Source organism: Carcharodon carcharias (assembly GCF_017639515.1).
Source record: "Carcharodon carcharias isolate sCarCar2 chromosome 32 unlocalized genomic scaffold, sCarCar2.pri SUPER_32_unloc_1, whole genome shotgun sequence".
Classification (NCBI taxonomy): Eukaryota; Metazoa; Chordata; class Chondrichthyes; order Lamniformes; family Lamnidae; genus Carcharodon; species Carcharodon carcharias.
Window position 1 is genome coordinate 196,452 of NW_024470685.1, and position 24,151 is coordinate 220,602.

The following is a 24,151-nucleotide window of genomic DNA, read 5'->3' on the forward strand; positions in this document are numbered from 1 at the left end:
GGGTTTCACCGAATTCACAATAGTCTGTTAGTTGTTTTAATTTTGCCATGTAGGTAGTAATTATCTCCCCTGGGGCTCTGTTTCGTGAATTGAACCTAAGCCTCTGCACTGTGACTGAGGGCTTGGGTTGAAAATGTCACTTAATGAAGTCTATAAAAACAAAAAACTGCGGATGCTGGAAATCCAAAACAAAAACAGAATTACTTGGAAAAACTCAGCAGGTCTGGCAGCATCAGCGGAGAAGAAAAGAGTTGACGTTTCGAGTCCTCATGACCCTTCAGCAGATCTTAATGAAGTCTACTAGTTCACCAAAAGTCTTTGAATCTGGGGCAATGGGGGCTATCAAGCTTCAAATTAAACTGTAGTTCTTGCTCCAACAAATACTCAGGAGAATCGCTCTCCTTCCCCATGATTTTGTTTGCTTGAAAGAAGAACTCAAGACATTCTATATATTGATCCCAATCATCTGTGGTTGGCTCAAAGGGATTGATTCTGCCAAACTGTGGCATTTCAGATGAGTATATCTTCTTTCATTTTTGACAAACTTAGATACTCACAATCACTGGGTGAGATACAGCACCGAACCTGACTTATCCTCATCACCAGTTTATTATAGAGTCGAGCTTCAGACAACCTTTCTTAGTGAAACCATTTAACCATATTTACAAGACAGCAGCAGCAACTACACATGTGCATCAAACTCCATAACTAAAGAAGAGCTCCCTTCTGTAGAGGTTCCCTGCACTGCTAACACATTGGTTTACACAAATCATTTGATCTTACAATACAGGATTATTCTTAAAGCTACAGCCCTACATTTCTAAAATTATAATTACTACAGTTGTTACTTGTGATGGGGATAATCTTGAACTTCAAAAGGACATGTTGGTGGATTGGGCAGACAAGTGGCAGATGAAGTTCAATGCAGAAAAATGTGAGATGATTGATTTTGGCAGGAAAGATATGGTGAGACAGTATAAAATAAAGGGAGAGCCTCCAAAGGAGGTGCAGGATCAGAGGGACCTCAGAATATATGTACATAGGTCATTGAAGATGGCAGGGCAGTTAATAAAGCATATAGTATCTTAGGATTCGTTAATAGAAGCATTGAGTACAAGAGTAAGGAGGTCATGCTGAACTTGTATAAAACACTAGTTAGGCCTCATCTAGAGCACTGCATCCAGTTCTGGGTGCCAAACCTGAGGAAGGATGTGAAAGCATTGGAAAGAGTACAGAGGAGATTCACAAAAATGATTCCTGGGATGAACAACTGTAGATATGAGGGTAGATTGGAGAGGTTGGGTCTATTTTCCTGGGAGAAAAGAAGGCTGAGAGGACACTTGATAGAGATATTCAAGATCCTGAAGGATATGGACAGAGTAAATAGTGAGGAGCTGTTCCCACTCAAAGCAGCATCAAGAACTCAAGGGCACAGATTCAAAATAATTGTCAAAAGGAGTAAATGATGTGAGGAAAATTTTTTTCACCCAGAGGGTGGTTGGAGTCTGGAATGAACTTCCTGAGATGGTGGTGGAAGCAGGTTCGATCGAGGTATTCAAAAGGGAATTGGATTGCTACCTGAAAAGAGAGAATGTGCGAAGTTACAGGGATAAGGCAGGGGAGTGGGAGTAATTGGAAAGCTCTTTCAGAGAGCCATTGCAGCCTTGTTGGGCCAAATGGCCTCCTTCTGCACTATAAAGTTACTGTGATTAAGTGAAATCTCCAAAAAAAGCCAACTGCGAACCCACAACCAACACTAACATCTCACATCCAGCCAGCCAGCCACCAGGAAGAATCATCCTCCACACAATAGATTACTGATGATGATGATATTTTATTACATTTCACAGTGGTGTAAATTGGATGCAAAGCTGGTGCAAAAAGCTGAACCTTCAGGAAACTTTCTTGCAGTTTTTAAAACGTACTGTTCTGCTCATGCTGTTCAACAGAACACCGGGAAACAACAAGGTCAGAACAGAGGACAGTTGAACAGAGGGCAGTTCCTTGATTTCTCTCTCCAGGTGATGAATTGCGTGTCTTAGCCATATTTGTGTTACACTTGGACAGGGTTATGCAAATCTATATACCACCTGTACAGAGGGGGCAGCACGGCATATCTGGGGGGAAGACTCCTGGTCAATGAAATGGGTGCAAAGGTGACAGAACACAAAAAGACAGGAGGTAGGAGCAGGGGTAGATCATATGGCCTGTCAAGCCTGCTTCGCCATCCAATAAGGTCAAAGCTAATTTGGGCTTCAAACCCCACTTCCCCACACCCTGAGCTCCCCCATATCCCTTGATTCCCCGAGACACCAAAAAATTGTCTATCCCGGCTTAAATATAGCCAGTGATGGAGCACTCTCTGGGGTAGAGAATTCCAAAGATTTGCAACCCTTTGGGTGAAGAAATTTATCCTCATTTCAGCCCTAAATAAACAAACCCTCATCCTGAGACTGTGTTCTAGACTCTAGAGAGAAGAAGATCTCATTGTCTCATTACCAAGCTTGAAATTTATTCAGAGGGGATGTAAAGGGCTTAAGCTATTGCCATTACTAAGATTTCTGTTCAGGTTAAAACTCCATTATCATATTACTGTTTGTAGGAGCTTGCTGTATGCACATTGGCTTGTTAAATGTCCTGCATTATAACACTTTAAAAGTACTTACTGAATTGGAACAAGTTTTGGGGTATCCTGATGGTGTGAAGGATGCTATGTAAATGCAAAACTTTTCATGCCTCTTCTTTCATTTTTAAAGTCAATCTCGAAACTCTGCCTTTGAGAATGTCTTCTCCAGCCTTGATATTATGAATGTGTCTCAAAGGGTCAGGACACTGTGTCTACATGGGGACAGTTTGTCTGTGTGTGTACTCAGGGACAGTATGTCTACAGGAAGAATAAAAATACCTGGAAAAACTCAGCAGGTCTGACAGCATCTATGGAGAGGAACACAGGTAACGTTTTGAGTCATATGACTCTTCAACAGAACTAAGGAAAAATAGAAAAGACGTGAAATATAAGCTGGTTTAATGGAGGGGGTGGGACAGGTAGAGCTGGATAGAGGGCCAGTGATAGGTGGAGATTGCCAAAAGATGTCATAGACAAAAGGACAAAGAGGTGTTGAAGGTGGTGATATTGTCTAAGGAATGTGCTAATAGGTGACATTAAGGATAGAAAGCAGAACAAGCAGGGTACAGATAGCCCTTGTGGGGGTGGGGTGGGGGGAAGGATCGAAATAGGGTAAAAGGTAGAGATAAAACAATGGATGGAAATACATTTAAAAATAATGGAAATAGGTGGGAAAAGAAAAATCTATATAAATTATTGGAAAAAAGGGGGATCGGTAAGGGGGTGGGGATGGAGGAGAGAGTTCATGATCTAAAATTATTGAACTCAATATTCAGTCCGGAGGGCTGTAAAGTGCCTAGTCGGAAGATGAGGTGCTGTTCCTCCAGTTTGCGTTGAGCTTCACTGGAACATTGCAGCAGGCCAAGGACGGACATGTGGGCATGAGAGCAGGGTGGAGTGTTGAAATGGCAAGCGACAGGGAGGTCTGGGTCATTCTTGCGGACAGACCAAAGGTGTTCCGCAAAAGCGGTCACCCAGTTTGCGTTTGGTCTCTCCAATGTAGAGGAAACTGCATTGGGAGCAGCGAATGCAATAGACTAAATTGAGGGAAGTGCAAGTGAAATGCTGCTTCACTTGAAAGGAATGTTTGGGCTCTTGGACGGTGAGGAGAGGGGAAGTAAAGGAGCAGGTGTTGCACCTTCTGCGGTTGCATGGGAAGGTGCCGTGGGAGGGGGTTGAGGTGTAGGGGGTGATGGAGGAGTGGATCAGGGCGTCCCGGAGGGAACGATCCCTGCGGAATGCCGCCAGAGGGAAGATGTGTTTGGTGGTGGCATCATGCTGGATTTTGCGGAAATGGCAGAGGATGATCCTTTGAATGCGGAGGCTGGTGGGGTGATAAGTGAGGACAAGGGGGACCCTATCATGGTTCTGGAAGGGAGATGAAGGTGTGAGGGCGGATGCACGGGAGATGGGCTGTACACGGTTGAAGGCCCTGTCAACCACCATGGGTGGAAAACCTCAGTTAAGGAAGAAGGAGGACATGTCAGAGGACCTGTTTTTGAAAGTGGCATCATCAGAACAGATGCGAAGGAGGTGAAGGAACTGAGAGAATGGGATGGAGTCCTTACAGGAAGCAGGGTGTGAGGAGCTGCAGTCGAGGTAACTGTGGGAGTCAGTAGGCTTGTAATGAATATTGGTGGACAGTCTATCACCAGAAATTGAGACAGAGAGGTCAAGGAAGGGAAGGGAAGTGTCAGTGATGGACCATGTAAAAATGATGGAGGGGTGGAAATTGGAAGCAAAATTAATAAATTTTTCCAGGTCCAGATGAGAGTATGAAGCAGCACCGAAACAGTCATTGATGTAACGGAAAAAGAGTTGTGGGAGGGGGCCGGAGTAGGACTGGTACAAGGAATGTTCCACATACCCCATAAAGAGACAGGCATAACTGGGGCCCATGCGGGTACCCATAGCCACACCTTTTAGTTGGAGGAAGTGAGAGGAGTTTAAGGAGAAATTATTCAGTGTGAGAACAAGTTCAGCCAGACAGAGGAGAGTAGTAGTGGATGGGGATTGTTCGGGCCTCTGTTCGAGGAAGAAGCGGAGAGTCCTCAGACCATCCCAGTGGGAGTTGGAGGTGTAGAGGGATTGGACGTCCATGGTGAAGAGGAAGCGATTGGGGCCAGGGAACTGGAAATTGTTGATATGATATGGGGTGTCAGAGGAATCACGGATATAGGTGGGAAGGGACTGGACAAGGGGAGAGAGAATGGAGTCAAGATAGCAAGAAATGAGTTCCGTGGGGCAGGAACAGCCTGACACGATCGGTCTACCGGGGCAGTCCTGTTTGTGGATTTTGGGTAGGATGTAGAAGCAGGCTGTCCGAAGTTGGGAGACTATGAGGTTGGAAGCTGTAGAAGGAAGATCTCCAGAGGAGATGAGGTCAGTAACAGTCCTGGAAACAATGGCTTGATGTTCAGTGGTGGTTTCATGGTCCAGGTAGAGCTAGGAGGAAGTGTCTGCAAGTTGATGCTCAGCCTCTGCGAGAAGAAGGTCAGTGCGCCAGACAACAACAGCACCACCCTTGTCAGCGGGTTTGATGACAATGTCAGGGTTGGACCTGAGAGAACGGAGTGCAGTAAGTTCAGAGAGAGACAGATTAGAATGGGTGAGAGGAGCAGAGAAATTGAGACGACTAATGTCACGCCGATTGTTCTCAATGAAAAGATCAGGAGAAGTTAAGAATCCAGAGGGAGGGATCCGGGTGCAGGGAGAATATTGGAGATGGGTAAAAGGATCCGTTGAACGGGGAGAGGACTCTTGCTCAAAGAAGTGAGCACGGAGACGAAGACGGCGGAAGAAGAGTTCAGCATCGTGCTGAGTCCGAAATTCATTGAGGTGAGGGCGTAAGGGTATGAACCTGAGTCCTTTGCTGAGCACTGAACGTTCAGCATCGGAGAGGGGAAGGTCAGGGGGTATGGTGAATACACGGCTGGGGCTGGGATTGGAAGATGGGATGGGGACAGAGGGACAGGCAGGGGTGGAGGGTCCTGGATGGGTGTTGGTGTCGATGAGTTGTTGGAGCTTGTGTTCCTTTGCACCTGAAAGAAAGAGACAAAGTTTCTTGTTGAGGCATCGGATGAGACGAAGAATAAAATGAAACTGGGGGCACGGGCAGCTTAGAAATAGGGTGCAGCGGTGCTGCTGGAGGGCGAAGTCGAGTGTGTTCATATGGCGGCGCATGGCACTGAGTGTAGATCTCAGGATGTGACGAGAACAGCAGTTCGAGGAGCGTTGTATGTCCCGGAGATACCTGTAATCCTGGGTGGGTTTGAAACATGAGGAATGGAACTTCAGCTGAAATCCATGTGGAGTAATTTGGAGACGGAGATAGTCACTGAGGAAGGAAATACGGCTGTGAAAGCGGGTTTTAGTAACCACCTTGTCAAACACCAGGAGAGAAATGGAAAGCAATGAAGGTGAACAAGGCAAAAGAGACAAGTGGAAATCCTGTTGGAGAGAAGAGCAATACTTCAAGGTAGGCACTCCTTGAAGAGAAGTGGCAGTCAATTAAACACTAAGATAAAAGCAAAAAACTGCGGATGTTGGAAATCCAAAACAAAAATAAAAATACCTGGAAAAACTCAGCAGGTCTGACAGCATCTGCGGAGAGGAACACAGTTAACGTTTCGAGTTCGTATGACTCTTCAACAGAACTAAGGAAAAATAGAAAAGAGGTGAAATATAAGCCAGTTTAAGGGGGGGGGGGGGGGCACAGGATGTGTGTGTGTATACATGTACAGTGTGTACACACAGGGACACTGTGTATATAGGGTGTGTACTCAGGGACAGTGTATATACAGGAAGTGTGTGTACACAGAGGGATAGTATGCATACAGGAAATGTTTGTGTACATGGGGACAGGGTGTATACAGGGAGTGTGTGGGTGTGTGTACATAGGGAGTGTGTGAGGGTGTACACAGGGGGTGTGGGTGTACACAGGGTGTGTGTGTGTGTGTGTACACAGGCTACATTGCCCGTGGATACCCACACCCCCTGTGTACACACACAGTCCCTGTGTACATACACACACTCCCTGTGTACACCCACGCCCCTGGAAACACAAACTTCCCGTATACACCCTGTCCCTTGTAGGCTGTATTAACTCCTCCCGGGCGGAGGGGGCGCTGGTTGTGTCGGTCCTGCCGGTCGGGTTGATGTTGGGTTTGAGCCGGGGCCATGGTGTTCGAGGCGCTGGTGGCCGAGCTCCTCAACCGGGGCCTCGGGGATTATGTGGAAAATCTGGACAAGTCGCAGCTCAAGCTGGGCATCTGGGGAGGTAAGAGGCCGGGGGCCGGAGGGGGGACCGGGGACCGGGGACCGGAGCCAGAGCCGGAGCCGGGGCCGGGGGGGGCGGGGGCGCCGCCCGGTGTCATTGAGCCGAGTGGGCGGAATTCGGATTCAATCCAGTTTTTGCTGATTAATGTTCAGGTTCATTAAATTCTCCACAGGGAGAAACTGCCGAGCCGGGGATTTGGGGTCGGGTTTCCCCCCAGTTTTGTTCCGGGAGCTCGGGTACCCCCAGTACCCCCCGCCAGTACCCCCCGCCCCGCCTGTACTCCCCCCAGTACCGCCCCGCCCGTACCCCCCCAATACCCCCCGCCAGTACCCCCCGCCCCGCCTGTACCTCCCCAATACCCCCGCGCCCCGCCTGTACTCCCCCCAGTACCGCCCCGCCCGTACCCCCCCAATACCCCCCGCCAGTAACCCCCGCCCCGCCTGTACCCCCCCAATACCCCCGCGCCCCGCCTGTACTCCCCCCAGTACCGCCCGCCAGTACCCCCCGCCCCGCCTGTACCCCCCAAATACCCCCGCGTCCCGTCCCGCCCGTACTCCCCCCAGTACAGCCCCGCCTGTACTCCCCCCAGTACAGCCCCGCCCCGCCTGTACTCCCCCCAGTACCGCCCCGCCCGTACTCCCCCCAGTACAGCCCCGCCTGTACTCCCCCCAGTACAGCCCCGCCCCGCCCGTACTCCCCCCAGTACAGCCCCGCCTGTACTCCCCCCAGTACAGCCCCGCCCCGCCTGTACTCCCCCCAGTACAGCCCCGCCTGTACTCCCCCCAGTACCGCCCCGCCCGTACTCCCCCCAGTACCGCCCCGCCCGTACTCCCCCCAGTACCCCCCCGCCCCGCCTGTACCCCCCAGTACCCCCCCAGTACCCCCCATCATTACACCCCCCCGCCTGTACCCCCGTACCCCCCGCCCCACCCGTACCCCCCCAGTACCCCCCAGTACCCCCCCGCCCCGCCTGTACCCCCCCAGTACCCCCCCAGTACCCCCCATCATTACACCCCCCCGCCTGTACCCCCCAGTACCCCCCGCCCCGCCCGTACCGCCCCGCCCCGCCTGTACCCCCCCAGTACCCCCCAGTACCGCCCCGCCTGTACCCCCATCATTACACCCCCCCTGCCTGTACCCACCGTTCCACCCCCCGCCTGTATCACCCCCATTCCACCCCCCATCCCCCACAGCCCCACCTATACCTTCCCCCACCCCCAGACCCCCTCTCCAGATAGCCCCCTCCCCTGCTCCCAAAAATGTTCCCAGCACCAGGACTTGTCAGCGCCCCCGTCCCCACCCTCACCCCCGTTCCACCCTCTCCCCTGCCCCGTCCCCCCCGCCCATCTCGTCCCCGCCTGTTCCGCCCTTGCCCCCCTTTTTACCACCGCCCCTTCTTCGATTATACCCCCCCCCCACCCTGCACTTTCACCTACACCCCTTCTCTCCCTGTTTTGCTCACTCTCATCTTCCTGTGCTTCCCCCACCTATTACCTGAATTCTTTTCAGCCATAACAACAATGTCTGCTCTGTATCATTTCTCCCCACCTCTACTTCCAGTTGCCCCCTCTTTTCTCCCCCTGGCCTCTTGGTCAACACAACTTGGACATTGATTTACATAAACGGCCCATTTATGCTCTGCACATTTCAGCCTAACTAGATTCTGGTGGCCATTACTCTTCTTCTAGGCCTATCTGCATTATCTTCTATACCTTTCCCCCTTCTGAAAGGCATCTGCAGTTCAACCACGCTTAGTGGAAGCGAGATCCACAGTCTATCCACTCTTTGAATAAAGAAGCTTCTTCTTACTGTTCTTTTCCTTGCCCGTTTTGCTGGCCCCAGCCTACCCATTAGCCCAGTTTGCCACATACACTCCAACACTGTCCCCAGGCCGCCTTTATCCCAGAGAGCTGTGGATGCACAGCCATCGAGTACATTCACGACCGAGATAACTAAGGGATTTGAGGGATTTGGGGCTAGAGTAGGAAAGCGAAGTTGATGTAGAGGATCAGCTATGACCTGATTGAATGAATGCTGGAGTAGGGTTGAGGGGCCAAATGCGTCACTCCTGTTCCCAATTCTTATGTTCTCTGAAACTTTCTGAACTGAAATGCCACTGAACATAAGGATGGTACTGGGGTGTACAGGATGAGCAGTGAAAATAGTAGCTAAAAGGCTCTGAGCTGATGGTCGAGGAAGGGAGCTGCGTCTGGAGTCAGAACTGAGTTGGGGAAGGAGATTAGTGGAAAGGCAAACTGGGAATTCGAGGGCTCAAAGAAACTGAAAATGTACTTGCTTTTTGAAAAAAAAAATTGTTCTTTAGAGGGCAGCAGTCAGGAAGTGAAAGGATGACAGGGTGAGTCTCACTAGCATCATCTGTGACAGACAAATAGATCTTTTCCATTATGTGAACGGTTGACACTTGGTTTCTCTTTAGTACAATGTCAGCAGAAAATTCTGATGTGGAATTAACTTTATCTAAAACCCGATGTGTTCCGGCACAAATAAGCAAGACACCCCTGGTGTTCCTCCTGGTGAGTGAGCGGTATTTTGTCAGGATGCTGGAATCAGCACTGGCAAATGTCCTCAGAGTACTAGGAAGAGGTCCTATAGCAAATCAGGAAATACTTTTTATCACGCAGTAGTGATCGAGATTCCTCTGTCGAAAGGCTGTGGAGGCTGGTGAAGAATTGGAACTTGGAGGTCTGAACAACTCCTCTTGTTAAAATAAATAAAAGCAAAATACTGTTGGATGCAGAGAATCTGAAACAAAAACAGAAAATGCTGGAAAAACTCTCCTCCATCCTCACCCCCTTTTTTCAATATTCATTCTCACTTCTTAATTTTTAAATTTTTATTTTTATCCACTTATTTTTATTTCTATTTTTATTTATATTCAATTTTATTCATTGTTTTATCCTATTTTCAGTCTTTTTTTCCCACCCCCACCAGGGCCATCTGTTGCTTGTTTATGTTGTTCTTTCCAGAGTGCTTACCTTCTCCTGCCATTATCACACTCTGCTTTCTGACCTTAATGCCACCATCAGCGCCTCCTTTAGCCAGTAATAACCCTTAACACCCCTTTGTCCTTTTGTCCATGACATCCCTGACAATCTCTTCTTTGCCTCCGTCTATCACTGGCCCTCTATCCAGCTTCATCTGCTCCAACCCCCTTAAACTGTATAAATTTCATTACATTTTATTTCTCTTTAGCTCTGAAGAAGAGTCATAAGGGCTCGAAACATTAACTCTTCCACAGCTGCTGTTAGACCTGCCGAGGTTTTTCCAGCATTTTATGTTTATTCGGAAACTTGGACAGGCAGATTCTGTGAATCCCGAGGTTGGTTCTGGGATCTGGAATGGCTGGGCATTTGGGATCATTAAGGAGACAGGTCTCTGGTCCTTCCTTTTGAAAATATTCAATAAAAAATTCATTGGCTGGGCTGGACATTGAGCTCCTTGGAGGGAGCAATAAGTGCCTTTTAGAGCACTTAGTAAGTTAGTGAGTTTAATGACTTAATCAACAGACTAACTAATCACTTCAACATACTTAAAAGTTAATGTTTTTTTTTGATAAGAGATTTCCTTCGGCTTCAAAAATTGTTGGGAAAAGACATTTTTAACTTAATAAACAACCAAAGGAGTTTTGGTGACTTGCTGCAGTGCATCTTGTACGTGGCATACACTGTGGAGGAAATGAATGTTTAAGGTGGTGGATGGGATGCCAGTCAAGCAGGCTGCTTTGCCCGATTGAGCTGCTTGTGTAGTGTTAGAGCTGCACTCATCCAGGGAGGCAAGTGGAGAGTATTCCATTACATTCCTGACTTGTATCTTATAGCTGGTGGACAAGCTACGGAAGTCAGGAGGTTGCAGGATTCCTAGCCTCTGACCTGCTCTTGTGGCTGCAGTATTTATATGGCTGGTCTAATTCAGTGTCTGGTCAATGGTAATCCTCGTTAGTTAAATAAAGATTGAAAAGAGGTGCTGAGCCAAGACCCAAATTATATAATTGTGGTTAAGAGCTGTCATTTCTGTGAGTTATGCATGAAAGTAGCGGTTTTGGTTCTGCTTGTTTCTCTTCCTGTTCTTAACTGCCACACGCCTCCAAAAATATTGGAAGCATTTTTGTCAAAAACACGGCCATGTTGTTGATCCTTTTCTCTATCTTATATTTAAGTTTAATAAAGCCTATCCAGCTATCTAAATTGTGTAATTATGGGGAAGCGTTGACTTAAGATTTTTATTACATAATTACAGTGTATGTGAATTCTTGCTAATGACTGTTATTTTGTTTCAGGAAACGTGGTCCTTGAGAACCTGAAAGTCAAAGAAAATGCACTAGTAAGTAATTTTACATTTTAAAGTTCTGCTCTTCTTTCATTTTTTCAAAAATACTATTTCACTGGTTTTGAAAGTTGTTGAGTTTGTCGATTAGAGTAAGCAGGAGTGAGATTCCCTGGAATGGACAGACAACCTCATGCTGCTACGGTTTGATGTCATGTGGCGTGTAAACGCAGTGATTACAATGGCTGTCCATCGTGGTTCGGGGATTTATTGGATGTCCTGTATCAGTTTTCAGTAGCAATAATGCTACATTATGATGTAGAATCGTAGTCGTTACAGAACAGAAGATGGCCATTCTGCCCATTGTGTCTATGCTGGCTCTCCTAAGGAGCAGTTCACACTCTCCCCCCTCCCCATATCCCCGCACATTCCTCCTTTTCAGATATTTAGAAAATGTAGAGAAATGCATGGTACAGAAGGAGGCCACTCTGCCCATTGCGTCTGTGCCGGCCAAAATACGAGCCACTCAGCCGAATCCCGTTTTCAGCACTTGGTCCGTAGCCCTGGAGGTATGGGACTTCAGATGCATATCCAGACACCTTTTAAATGAGTTGAGGATTTCTGCCTCTACTCCTTTAAGGCAGTGAGTTCCAGACCCCGACCATCCTTTGGATGAAAACATTTTCCCACAAATCCTCAAACTTTTTCCTGTAAAATCTGTCTCTGAAGAAAGAAATCTGAAGCCAGTTGCAGTTATGATCCTTGCAGAGGTACATAAATCCTTTCTTTGGGGGAAAGGTTAATTATTGAATCAGAGTTGGTACAGCACTGAAGGAGGCCATTCAGCCTGTCATGTCTGCACGGACTCTCCAAAAGAGCAGTTGATCTTGTGCCACCCACCCACCTTCTTCCATAGCCCTGCACATTCTTCCTTTTCAGATAACATTCCAGTTCTCTCTTGAATGCCTCGATTGAAGGTGGTACATGCCAAACCCCAACCACTCGGTGTGAAAATTTTTTTCCTCATGTTGCCATTGCTTTTGTTTGCCAATTACCTTCACTCTGTGCCCTCTTGTTCTCAATCCTTCCACCAATGGGAACATATTAATGATTTAGACTTAAATGTGGGAGGCATGATTGGAAAATTTGCAGATGACGCAATAATTGGCTGTGTAATTGATAGTGAAGAGGATAGCTGTCGATTGCACAATGATATCATTGGTTTGATTGAGTGGGCGGTGGCAAAGTGGCAAATGGAATTTGAACTGGAAAAGTGAGTCATTTGATTTGGAGAGGGCAAACAAAGCAAGGGAGCACCCAATAACCAGGAAGTTATTGAGAGGGGTTGAAGAAGTGAAAGACCTTGAGTGCATGTCCACAGATCCCTGAAGGTAGACAAGGTGGCCAAGAAATCATGTGGAATGCTTTCCTTTATTGGGCGAGGTATTGAATAGAAAAGCAAGGATGTAATGATAGAACTGGATAAAATGTTGGAATCTTGTGTACAGATCTGGTCACTACATTACAGGAAGGGCATAATTGCTCTGGAGAGTGTGCAAAGGAGATTTACAAGAATGTTGCCAGGGCTTGAAAATTGCAGCTATGAGGAGAGATTGGGGTTGTTTTCCTTAGAACAGAGGAGGCTAAGGGGTGACCTAATTAAGCCGTACAAAATTATGAGGGGCCTAGATAGGGTCGACAGGAAAGACTTGTTTCCCTGAGCTGAGGGGTCAATTACCAGGAGGCATAGATTTAAGGCGATTGATAGAAGGAATAGTGGTGACATGAGGAAAAACTTTTTCATCCAGAAGGGGTGGGCATCTGGAATTTGCTGCCTAAGTTGGTGGTTGAGGCTGAAACACTCAACTCATTTAAAAGGTACCTGGATCTGCACCTAAAGTGCTGTAACCTGCAAGGCTATGGACCAGGTGCTGGAAAGTTTCTTTTTTCTCTTTTTGGCTGGTGAAGTCACAATGGGCTGAATGGCCACTTTCTGCACCATAACTTTTCTGTGGTTCTAACCCTCTGAGGCAGAGAACTCCAAACCTTTGAGTGCAGTAATTTCTCCTCATCTCCTAAATGATATATATAAAATGGCTTTAGGGTGAAAGGGGAAAGGTTTAGGAACATTAGGGGGAACTTCTTCACTCAGAGAGTGGTGAGAGTGTGGAATGAGCTACTATCTGACGTGGTAAATGCGGGCTCACTCTTAAGTTTTAAGAATTAATTGGATAAATGGGAGAGGTCTGGAGGGTTATGGATTAGGTGCAGGTCAGTGGGTCTAGCGGAATAATATTTCGGCACAGACTAGAAGGGCCAAATGGCCTGTTTGCTGTGCTGCAGTGTTCTATGGTTCTAAGCCTCTCCACCACTGAAGTTAACTGATTGACTGGCCTGTAGTTGCTGGGCTTATCTTTACCCCTTTTTTTTGAACAAGGGTGTAACGTTTGCAATCCTCCAGTCCTCTGGCAGCATCCCTCGGTCTAAGGAAGACTGGAAATTTATGGCCAGTGCCTCCGCAATTTTCACTCCCCTCAGTATCCTTGGGTGCATCTCATCTGGTCCTGGTTTCTTACCAACTTTAAGCACATATTGTTCAATACCACCACCTTATCAATTTTAAACCCTTCAAAGTGTCTGAATTACCTCTTTTTTCGCCCTGACCTGGGCAGCATTTTCCTTGGTAAAGGCAGATGCAAAGTATTAATTTAATACCTTAGCCATGCCCGTTGCCTTCATGCGTAAATCCCCTTTTCAGTCCCTAATCGGCCCTGCTTCTCCTTTGACCACCCTTTTAGTGTTTATATGCCTACAGGATACTCCTGATTCCCTTTTATTAGCTGCTTGTCTTTTCTCATACTCTGTCTTTGCTTCTGTTATTTGCTTTTTTACTTCCCGTCTGAATCTTCTGTATTACCCTGGGTCTCAATTGTATTATCCACCTGAAAACTTCATAAGCACACATTTTCTTCTTAATCTTTGTCATCCAGGGAGCTCTGGATTTGCTTGCCCTACCTTTCCAGTTTGTGAGAGTATAACTTGTCCATGTCTGGGCTCCCTCTTCTCTAAAGGCAGCCCATTGTTCAGATCCCATTTTGCCTGCCGCCAACCTTTGACTCCAGTTGATCTGGGCCAGATCCATTCTTAGCACATTGAAGTTAATTATTTTTACTCTGGATTGTTCCTTGTCCTTTTCCATAACCAACCTAAACCTTATGATCTCTGTCCCCTACTGATTCTTGGCCCACCTCATTCCCAAGAACCAGGTCTAGTAGTGCCTCCTTTCTTGATGGACTAGAAACATGCTGCTGTAGAAAGTTTTCCTGAACAATTCTAGAAACCCTGGCCCCTCACTGCCCTTTACACTACTATTTCGATCTATATTTGGATAAGTAAAGTCCCCATTATACCTACTCTATAATTCTTGCAACTGTTTGTAATTTCCTTGCAAATTTGTTCCTCTATATCAGGGGTCACCAAACTTTTCTTTAGTGAGAGCAACTTCTGATGAATGAAAAATATCATGAGCTACTTAAAAATATTTTGAAAGCATCTGGATAGATAAATGCAAACTAAATATTTAGCTATTATAACTGCATAAAAATATTATATTTAATATAAGGAAACTGATCTTGCCTTTACCTCAGTGTGATACCTGACATTGCATGCTGCCTGCCAGTGCTGTGAAATTTGGCTTATAATTGGAGAGGACAACCCTAATGGAGTCCTGAAGATGCTCATTGGTCAGTTGGGTTCAAAATTTTGATTTGATGAAGTTCATGTTGAAAAACACAGGCTCACAGAGTGGATCAAGCAAGGAAACCACTTCCGTTGCTGCTGTGGGGATGTTGGTGGTACGTCCCCTCTTCCACCAGACTCCAAAAGCTAGTTGCCTAGTACTTTGCTTTCAGTTGAGTGTTGTTTTGAAGATCAATAATCTCCATTTCCAAAGTGGCACAGGTTAAACAACGAGCTGACTTATTCAGGAATGTCACTAACATCCACTTCCATGAAGGGGTTTGAAGTAAGTATCATGCATAATCTGCTGAAAATCATGAAATCTGCTGTTGAATTCTTGGCCAATTCTGGCCAGGAGATCACTGTACTTGCCGATGCCTAGAAGCCCAGCCCAGCAGTGGTTTAATTTTCTCCCAGCATTTGGAGCACAGATGTAAAATGCTGCATTTCCCTTTTCTGCGCTTGCTGTGCCCAGAGGTCAAGTTTTGATTTGAAAGCTCTCACTGCACTAATCATGCCGGCAATGTGTTTTTTGTTTCCCCTGTAATTCATAGTTCAGGTTGTTTAATTCCTCTGTCACATCTGTTAGGAGTGCCAAGTCAAGCAGCCACACAATGTCTGATATTTGGTCGTATTTTTGTTTCTTGACTCCATGAAAGTTTTAATTTCTGGCACAAGAGAAAGAAATTAACGCAGCAGCAACCCCCCCTCCTCTGCTGGGAAAGAAATTGATGCAGCAGCTCCCCCCCCCCCCCCCCCCCCCCCCCCAAGCCCACCCTTCTGCTGGGAAAGATATCGCCGCAGTAGCCCCCTCCCTCTGCTGGGAAAGAAATTGACGCAGCAGCAACCCCCCCCCCCCCCCCCCCCCCCCACCCCAACTCTGCTGGGAAAGAAATCAGCACAGCAGTGGCCCCCACTCCCCTTCTGCTGGGAAAGATATCGACGCAGCAGCCCCCCCCACTCTGCTGGGAAAAAAATCGGCACAGCAGTGGCCCCCCCCCCCCTCTGCTGGGAAAGAAATTGACACAGCAGTGGCCCCTCCTCTGCTGGGAAAGAAATCGACACAGCAGTGTCCCACCCTTGGCTAGGCCATCAAGGTTCAGTATGCAGTAAATATCACCATACTCGGATGATAGTTCATCAAGAAGTGACTTGAACTGACGGGGTTGTAAGGCCTTTATACAAATCAAATTGATTACTTTAGCAGCAGGAGTCATAACGTGATCAAGTCCTTTTACTTTGCCACAAATTGCCTGTTGATGAATGATGATACAGTGGTGGTTCAGGAAAGGAGGGAAATCGGGGTCTGCTTTGAAACTTGTCGTGTAACTGACATGATGCCCAGTCATACTGGCGTGCCATCAGTTGCTATTGATACTAGCTTCTCGATTGGTACATTAACTTTTGCAAAATAATCCTTAACCTTGTTGTAGATATTAACTCCTCTGGTAATGCCTTTCAATGGCAGCAATGTCAAGTATTCCTCTTTTAATGGTGAAGTCTTCAAACAACATTCAAATGAATGCAGCCAGCTGGGCAGGGTCGCTTGAGTCAACCAATTCATTACACCGAATGGAGAACCACTTACAAGTACTTAAATCCCTCTCTAACCTTCTTGCCATGGTGTTCACCCCTAATGGCATGTCAGATATGGCAGACATAATTTCTGGCTTGTTTTGAAATCTTTGAATAACGATTCGACTGTAACAGTCATCGTTCCCTTCATTAATGCATCACCTGTAAATGCTGCCTTGTTTTTGGTTAAGAAGTGAGAAACCTCGAGAGATGCCTCTGTCACTTTTTTCACTGGTTTGGTTAAAAGCGGTAGCTGTCTCTGCATTGCTGCTTTCAGTTCACTTTTGTGTGCAAACTGTTTTCTGCAGGGAAACCTTTCTGGGAATGCTTGTGTACTGTTGCAAAGTGCTTCTTGATGTTGCTCTTTTTTCTGACTGCAGCTCTCGCACTACAGATTAGACAAACACACTTGCCCTTAATCCATGTAAACAAACAAATAGTTTTCCCACTCATGAAAGAGATGGCTAATGAAGTAGTCGTTGCTCTAGTGTTAATTTTCCAAAAAATCGCTAGATTCTGGAAAGGTTGCATCAGCTTGGAAAGTAACAAATATAACCCCTCTATCCAAGAAGGGAGGGAGGCAGAAAACAAGAAACTGTAGGCCAGTTAGCTTGACATCTGTCGTGGGGAAGTTATTAGAATCGATCATTAAGGAGGTTATAGCTGGGCACTTGGAAGAGCTCAAGGCAATTGGGAAGAATCAGCATGGTTTTGTGCAAGGAAAATCATGTTTAACCAATTTATTGGAGTTTTTTGAAGGAGTAACATGCACAGTGGATAAAGGGGAGCCTGTAGACTTGCTGTACTTGGATTTCCAGAAGGCATTTGATAAGGTGCCACATCACAGATTATTCTGGAAAATAAAAGCGCATGGTGTAGTAGGTAATATATTAGCATGTTTAGAAGATTGGTTGGCTGGCAGAAAACAGAGAGTATGCATAAATTAGTCTTTTTCTGATTGGCTGGATGTGACGACTGGTGTCCCACAGGGATCTGTGGTTGTGCCTCAACGTTTTATAATTTACATCAATGACTTGGATGAGGGGAGTGAAGACATGGTAGCTAAATTTGTAGATGACACAAAGATAGGTGGGAAAGTATGCTGTGAAGAGGACATGAGGTTTTGATGGATATAGATAGGTTGAGTGAGTGGGCAAAGATCTGGTAGATGAAGTTTAATGTAGGAAAATGTGAAGCTGTTCACTTTGGCAGGAAGAATAAAAAAGCAGAGTATTACTGAAATGGAGAATGGCTGCATAATTCTAGGTGCAGAGGGATCTAGGTGTTCCAGTATGAATCTCAAAATGTTAGTATGCAGGTACAACAAGAAATTAAGGCTAATGGAATGCTATCCTTTATTATGAGAGGGATTGAACATAAAAGTAAGGATGTTATGGTTCAGTTATACAAGGCATTGGTGAGACCGCACCTCGAATACTGTGTGCAGTTTTGGTCTCCTTATTTAAGGAAGGATGTAAGTGCATTGAAGGTGGTTCAGAGGAGGTTTACTAGATTGATACCTGGAATGAGTGAGCTGTCTTATGAGGAACAGTTGGACAGACTGGGCTTGTTTCCATTGGAGTTTAGAAGAGTGAGGGTTGATTGGATTGAAGTACACAAGACCTTGAACAGCCTTGAGAAGATGGACATCGAAAGGATGTTTCCTCTTTTGGGTGAGTCCAGAACTAGGGGGCACTGTTCTAAAATTAGGGGTTGTCCTTTTAGGACAGAGATGTGTTATGAGACAGCCTTTTGGTAAAGCTGAGTTATTTAAAAATCCTAAGGGAAACTTCAGGCAACTGTCATAACCTGTATTTTTAAGTGGTATGTTTGAGGTGCAACTCTAAACTCAGGGATCAGACCACCAGTTCTCGAGAGCTTTTATATTAAATTAAATGAAACATTTTATTAATTTACACAAGTTAAATACATATACATGGCTACAAATTACTACTATCATAACTTTTAACAAATTTCTAAACTAACCTCCATTAAGGCAACAGCAACCCATAGATTTTTAAGCAGACACCAGGCAAAGCATTTTCACCTTAGGAATTCAAAATGAGGTTCCTTTCACTTTGGTTTCTGTGGAGTCAGTTGGAGGCTTACAGCTGCTTTGATCTTATATTGCTTCTGCCCTGCACACACCCGGAACTGCTATCCTTATACCTAACACAGCTCATTGAATGTAAATTCTCATTCTATCACCGGCCTCTTCTAACAATAAATCCCTTTCATAGTACCAATTTTATTAGTAATATAAACATATTGCTTGGCCTCTGGCTAGGTGCCAGATTTCACTTGCTTTCTTGAATGCTGTAATCAAAAAATGCACATGCTCTATCTCTCTTACATCTTAAAACTAGTACATATCAAAGCACACAGACTAGCTGGCTTTAATCCAATTAAGACACACCCATAGACTAAACCTCTATTTTAAAAGAAAAATATTTTCCAATATTATATACATTAATAGCTTCATGACAGATGAAGAGAAATTTTTTCTCAGGATTGTGCGACTTTGGAACTCTCTGCCTCAGAAGGTGGTGGAGGCGGGGTCATTGACTATTTTTAAGGCAGAGGTAGATAGATTCTTGTTAGATAAGGGAATCAAAGGCTATCGGGTTAGATGGGAATGTGGAAATTGAAACACAATGATCAGCCATGATCTTATTCAATGGAGGAGCAGGCTTGAGAGGCCGAATGGTCTGTTCCTGTTATGTTCTTATGTTCTTGGTGAAAATAGTATGTCTTTTGCCTTATTTCAGATGGACCTGTGTCTGCATCCATGATTTGAATGGTAGCTAACTTTTTCCCTCAAAAATGATTAGCTAGGCAAGGGTAGCTTGCAAGGTACTCCCTCGAAATATATCATGGATTTGCAGATCAATGTGTTGTATAAAAATTGCCTCTATTAAGAAACAGAACAAATTATAGAAAAATGAGGCAGATTTTTACTGATCTTTACTGATTCAGTTCCATGTTTCTATTTGTGGTTTCAGTAGGTCCACTTAAAGCTTTGTTATGCACCATTGCATAGCAAAAAAAATGAAGCACTTGCTACCTGGTGGGAAATTGGGTTCAGAAATGTGGGAAAGAGTTTTCTTGGTATCTGGGGGGCCTTTCTGGGCTGACCCAGTATCCTGATGCCTTGGTATTGCCTGTTGTAAAGTGCCTGCATGGGCTGTTTTTAAGCCCAGCTGCCTTTATTATGCCAAAGATTGGCGTGTACTGGTTCTGTATCCTACAGCTTTTGTTATCTCTGATAACCTTCCTCGTTTCCCCGTTCAGAAAATATTTTTCCTTCTTTTCAGGTCATTCTGAATTTCCACATTTCTTCCGACACCCATTTATGAATTTGGCTTATCCCATGATTATTGTTTTATGCGGCTTATTGGCTGTGGCTGTTGAAGGCTAGTGCGTCGATAAGCTTCACCCTAACACCTAATGTGAGTTACTGGATTACAGGTAGTGAACTACCAGTCCCTTGTGATTGACATGTTGACGACCCCTGCTCTACTTCTTTCCCGCTGGTTGGCAGCCTATAGACCATACCAAGCAATGTAATTGCACATTATTTGTTCCTTAGTTCTAGGCAAATTGATTCTGTCCTTGACCCCTCTGGGACATCTCTCTCTCTCTCTCTCTCCAGCACTGCAATGTTATCTTCAATCAATACTGCCAGCCTTGGATGTCTGAAATTCCCTGGATCCACTGTTGCCTTCTCCGACTGTTTTGTCCATTTTGTGTGTGTGTGTTTGGAGATTGAATTTGAATTATACATGGCAGATTTCTTTTGCATGTACCTGCGTGGCATAGCAGGACAGTAAGAACATTGGGTGATTTATTTCTCCTCATTTGACTGACTTACTAACTTTGAAATCTACTTGTGACCCAAGTAGAACGTGTTATTTATATTCGTACTAGTTCAAGAATAAAAAAGTTAGATGCAAAAGCGAATTTTGTATAATTGGTTGCCATTTTACACGCTGAACAAAACACAAGAGTGTGACTGAGAGCCACAGCTGTTAGCGTTATAATGCGAACATAGTTCTTGCTGAGGACTTTGTACCATCAGTGCAATTCTCATTTCAGTGATAATGCACGGTGTTACAGACAGAATTTGTGTGGTCCCTTCCAGTCCATAATCATGATGTTTGTATTTCCTTACCCTCACACTGATTTTTTTTCCTAATTTCAAATGAATTTCAGCAGGCTTTTTGTGTGATTTTTTTTTTTGGGGACCACATTTTAAAAATAAGCTGTCTCCCATTTAATGGAGATGAGAAGAAATTTTTTTCTCTGATGGGTCGTGAATCTTTGGAACTCTCTTCCCCAGAGAGCGGTGGAGGCAAGGTCAATGAATATTTTTAAGGCAGAAGTAGATAGATTATTGACTAACAAAGGTTATCTGGGGTCAGAGTCAAAGGTTATAGGGGGTCGGGTGAAAAGTGGAGTCGAGGCCACAATCTGATCAGCTGTGATCTTATTGAATAGTGGACCAGACTTGAGGGGCCGAATGGTCTACTCCTAATTTATATGATTTTGAAAATAAAGAAGGTTATTTATTATCACACTTCTCATGATGTTTGAATACAACATCTCAATCACTTGTCTCACTCGCATTGTCACACGTGCAAAGATTAGGTACAGACGAATTTATAACTCGGTATCTATTTTGGTGAAGACCTGATGTCGTCTTAATTTAGTTCAAACTTTAGTTGGGATGAAGGCCTTTTAGAAACAAAGGAATCTCATGAAGCTGCAAAGCCTCTTGTAGACGAAGAGCCAGAAGTTTGGTTCTCGGGTGGATTTGGAAGCTGGAGCAAGTACAATTGACTGCTGTAGAAGACTTTCATTTTTTCTGGATTTGCTTTGTTCAGGGTATTTGAAACGGCATTCTCCCTAAAAGTTAGTTGCAGTCACATGACCGCAGAGGTAACATACCTGGGCTCCAGACTACCACGATACAATGACAGTTGACAGTGATCTTTTGCTCTTATCTCTGCACCAACTTGAGCTCAAATATTCTCCTTTGCCCAATATGGCATTCGGAGACCAACAATCTATAGCTTTCATATTCCTCAAAGGCTGATTCGTCCTTAAACAATGAGATGTTTAAACTTCACAGGTGGCTGCGAAGTTCTCTTACTCAGGCCCGTGTTTAACTAAATATTGGCCACAGAATGGAATACTGTCCACAGTTTAAATGCCACGTAGTCACATGTTAATCTATTAAGGTGGCTGCTTTCACAAATAATGATCCTATAGTGTGTAATATCCTGACACTTGTACTGAGTATGACAATGGTCAGGAACGATGGGTTAAGAGAGTGCATGCTTTTACTATTCCATTGATGTGATTGAACATCCAGTGCATGCAATTAAGTAACTCGGGCAAAATTGGTTTATGAGCTTGCTTTGCACAATGAAAACCTAATTAGTTTTCTCTTATCTATCTAAACCAAGTCTAATGGTGGGTAGTACAGGATGAAGATACAATCATGATTTGTTTTTATCCCCTGCGGTACTTTTTAGAAATACTGTGCTTTACACCTTTAACGTATCCATTCCAAGACTTAAATTTCAAGTGAGTTTTTAAGCCAGTGGGAGTGGAGGCCGGGCAGGGAGAACAAGGGAGAAGCTCTGATGGGGAGGAGGCCCGAGAAGATTAAATAACGGAAGACCTGATGATGCAATAGCCAAATATAGTGGTTATCGATATAGTTAACAAACAAAGGCTCTGTCCAAATTTACGATTTAAAAGCTCCTACATTTCCACCTTCACTTCTGAGGGAGGTCATTGACCTGAAACATTAACTCTATTTCTCTCCTCAGGTGCTGTCTTTAACTGCTGAGTTTTTCCAGCTTTTTTTGTTTTTGTTTACAATTGAATTGTTGGCCTTCATCTTCAGGAGGTTGAAAGTCAAAGAAGTGGAAGTTATGTTACAGTTATAGAAAGCTTAGTTAAACCCATTTGGAGTGCCGTGTTCAGTTCTGGGCACTTTACCTCTGGAAGCAGATATTGGCCTTGGTGGAGTTGTGCACCACTGTCCTTGCTGATAACAACAGCTTGCATGCATAAAATGGCTTTTATGTAGGGAAATATCCTGAGTAGATTCATAGATCAATAAAATGTTTGAGGGAAATACGAGGAGGGGAAATCAACAGCTTGTTCAGGGAAGTGTGTTTTAAGGATGATAGAGCCTCTTGGGGAGGGAATTCCAGAGCATGGGACTTCAGTAACTGAAGCCGTCGTGAACTGGACAATGGACATAGGAACATAGAACTTAGGAGCAAGAGTAGGCCATTCGGCCTGTTCTACCATTCAATAAGATAATGGCTAATCTGGTTATGGTCACAACTCCACTTTCCTATCTGCTTCCCATAACCCTTGACTCCCTTGTCTATCAAAAATCTGTCTAACTCAGCCTTGAATAAATTTAGTGACCCAGTCTCTACTACCTTCCTGGGGAAGAGAATTCTACACTCTAACGACCCTCAGAGAAAAAAAAATCTCCTCATCTCTCTCTTTAAAGGAGATCTCTTATCCCCAAACCATGTCCCCAAGTTCTAGTTTCCCCCACAAGAGGAAACACCCTCCTGGTATCCACCTTATCCAATCCCCTCAGGATCTTACATGTTTCAATAATGTTACCTCTCATTCTTCTAAATTCCAATGGATATTGCCCCAACCTGTTCAACCTATCTTCTTAAGTCCTACATCCAGGGAATGAGTCGAGTGAACCTGCTCTGAACTGCTTCTAAGCAGTTATATCTTTTTTTCAGATAGGGAGACCAAATCTGTACAAAGTACTGCAGATGTGGTCTCACCAATGCCCTGTACAGCTACAGTAAAACTTCCCCTCTTTTATATGAACATGGAGCATGAGTAGGCCACTCTCCCTTTCAAGCCTGCTCTGCCATTCAATAAGATCATGGCTGATCTGAATGTAGCCCCCCCAGTAACCTTTCACTCCTTGTTAACCCAGAATCTATCTAGCTCTGCTTTAAAAATATTCAAAGACTCTGCTTCCACTGCTTTTTGAGGGAGAGTTCTAAAGACTCACGATCCCATCTCTACCTTAAATAGACAATCCCTTAGTTTAAACTGTGATCCCTAGTTCTAGATTCACCCACAGGAGGAAACATCTTCTCCCCATCCACCCTGTCAAGACCCCACAGGATCTTAAAGGTTTCGATCAAGTCATCTCTTACTCTTTTAAACACAAGTGGATACAAGCCTAACCTGTCCAACCTTTCCTCTTAAGACAATCATGGTATTAGCCAAGTAAACTTTTTCTGAACTGCTAATGCATTTACATCTTTCTTTAAATAAGGTTACCATTACTGTATATAGTACTCCAGATGTCTCATCAGTGTCCTGTACAACTGAGGCATAGTCTCCCTACTTTTGTACGATAAATGATCACATTTTATTAGCTTTCCTAATTCTTGCAGTACCTGCATACCTTTTGTGATTCATGCACTAGGACACCCAGATCCCTCTGAATCTCAGAGCTCTGCAATCACTCACCATTTAGATAATTGGCTTACTTTTTGTTCTTCCCACCTAAGTGGAGAATTTCACATTTGCCCATGTTATACTCCATTTGCCAGATCTTTGCCAACTCCTTAACCTATCTGTGT

The 24,151-nt window shown here is 44.8% G+C and overlaps 1 protein-coding gene across 5 annotated transcripts in view; it reads left to right on the top strand.

Annotated features, from left to right (window-relative positions):
• The first annotated feature begins 6,757 nt into the window (after nucleotides 1-6,757).
• vps13c (vacuolar protein sorting 13 homolog C) overlaps nucleotides 6,758-24,151 on the top strand; it is a 351,237-nt gene continuing 333,843 nt past the window's right edge. For all 5 annotated transcript variants that reach the window (XM_041181313.1, XM_041181309.1, XM_041181310.1 and 2 more), the window contains exons 1-2: nucleotides 6,758-6,905; nucleotides 11,203-11,246. In XM_041181313.1, the coding sequence (XP_041037247.1) occupies nucleotides 6,806-6,905; nucleotides 11,203-11,246 (144 nt within the window). In that variant the 5' untranslated portion in view covers nucleotides 6,758-6,805. The remainder of the gene's footprint in view (nucleotides 6,906-11,202; nucleotides 11,247-24,151) is intronic.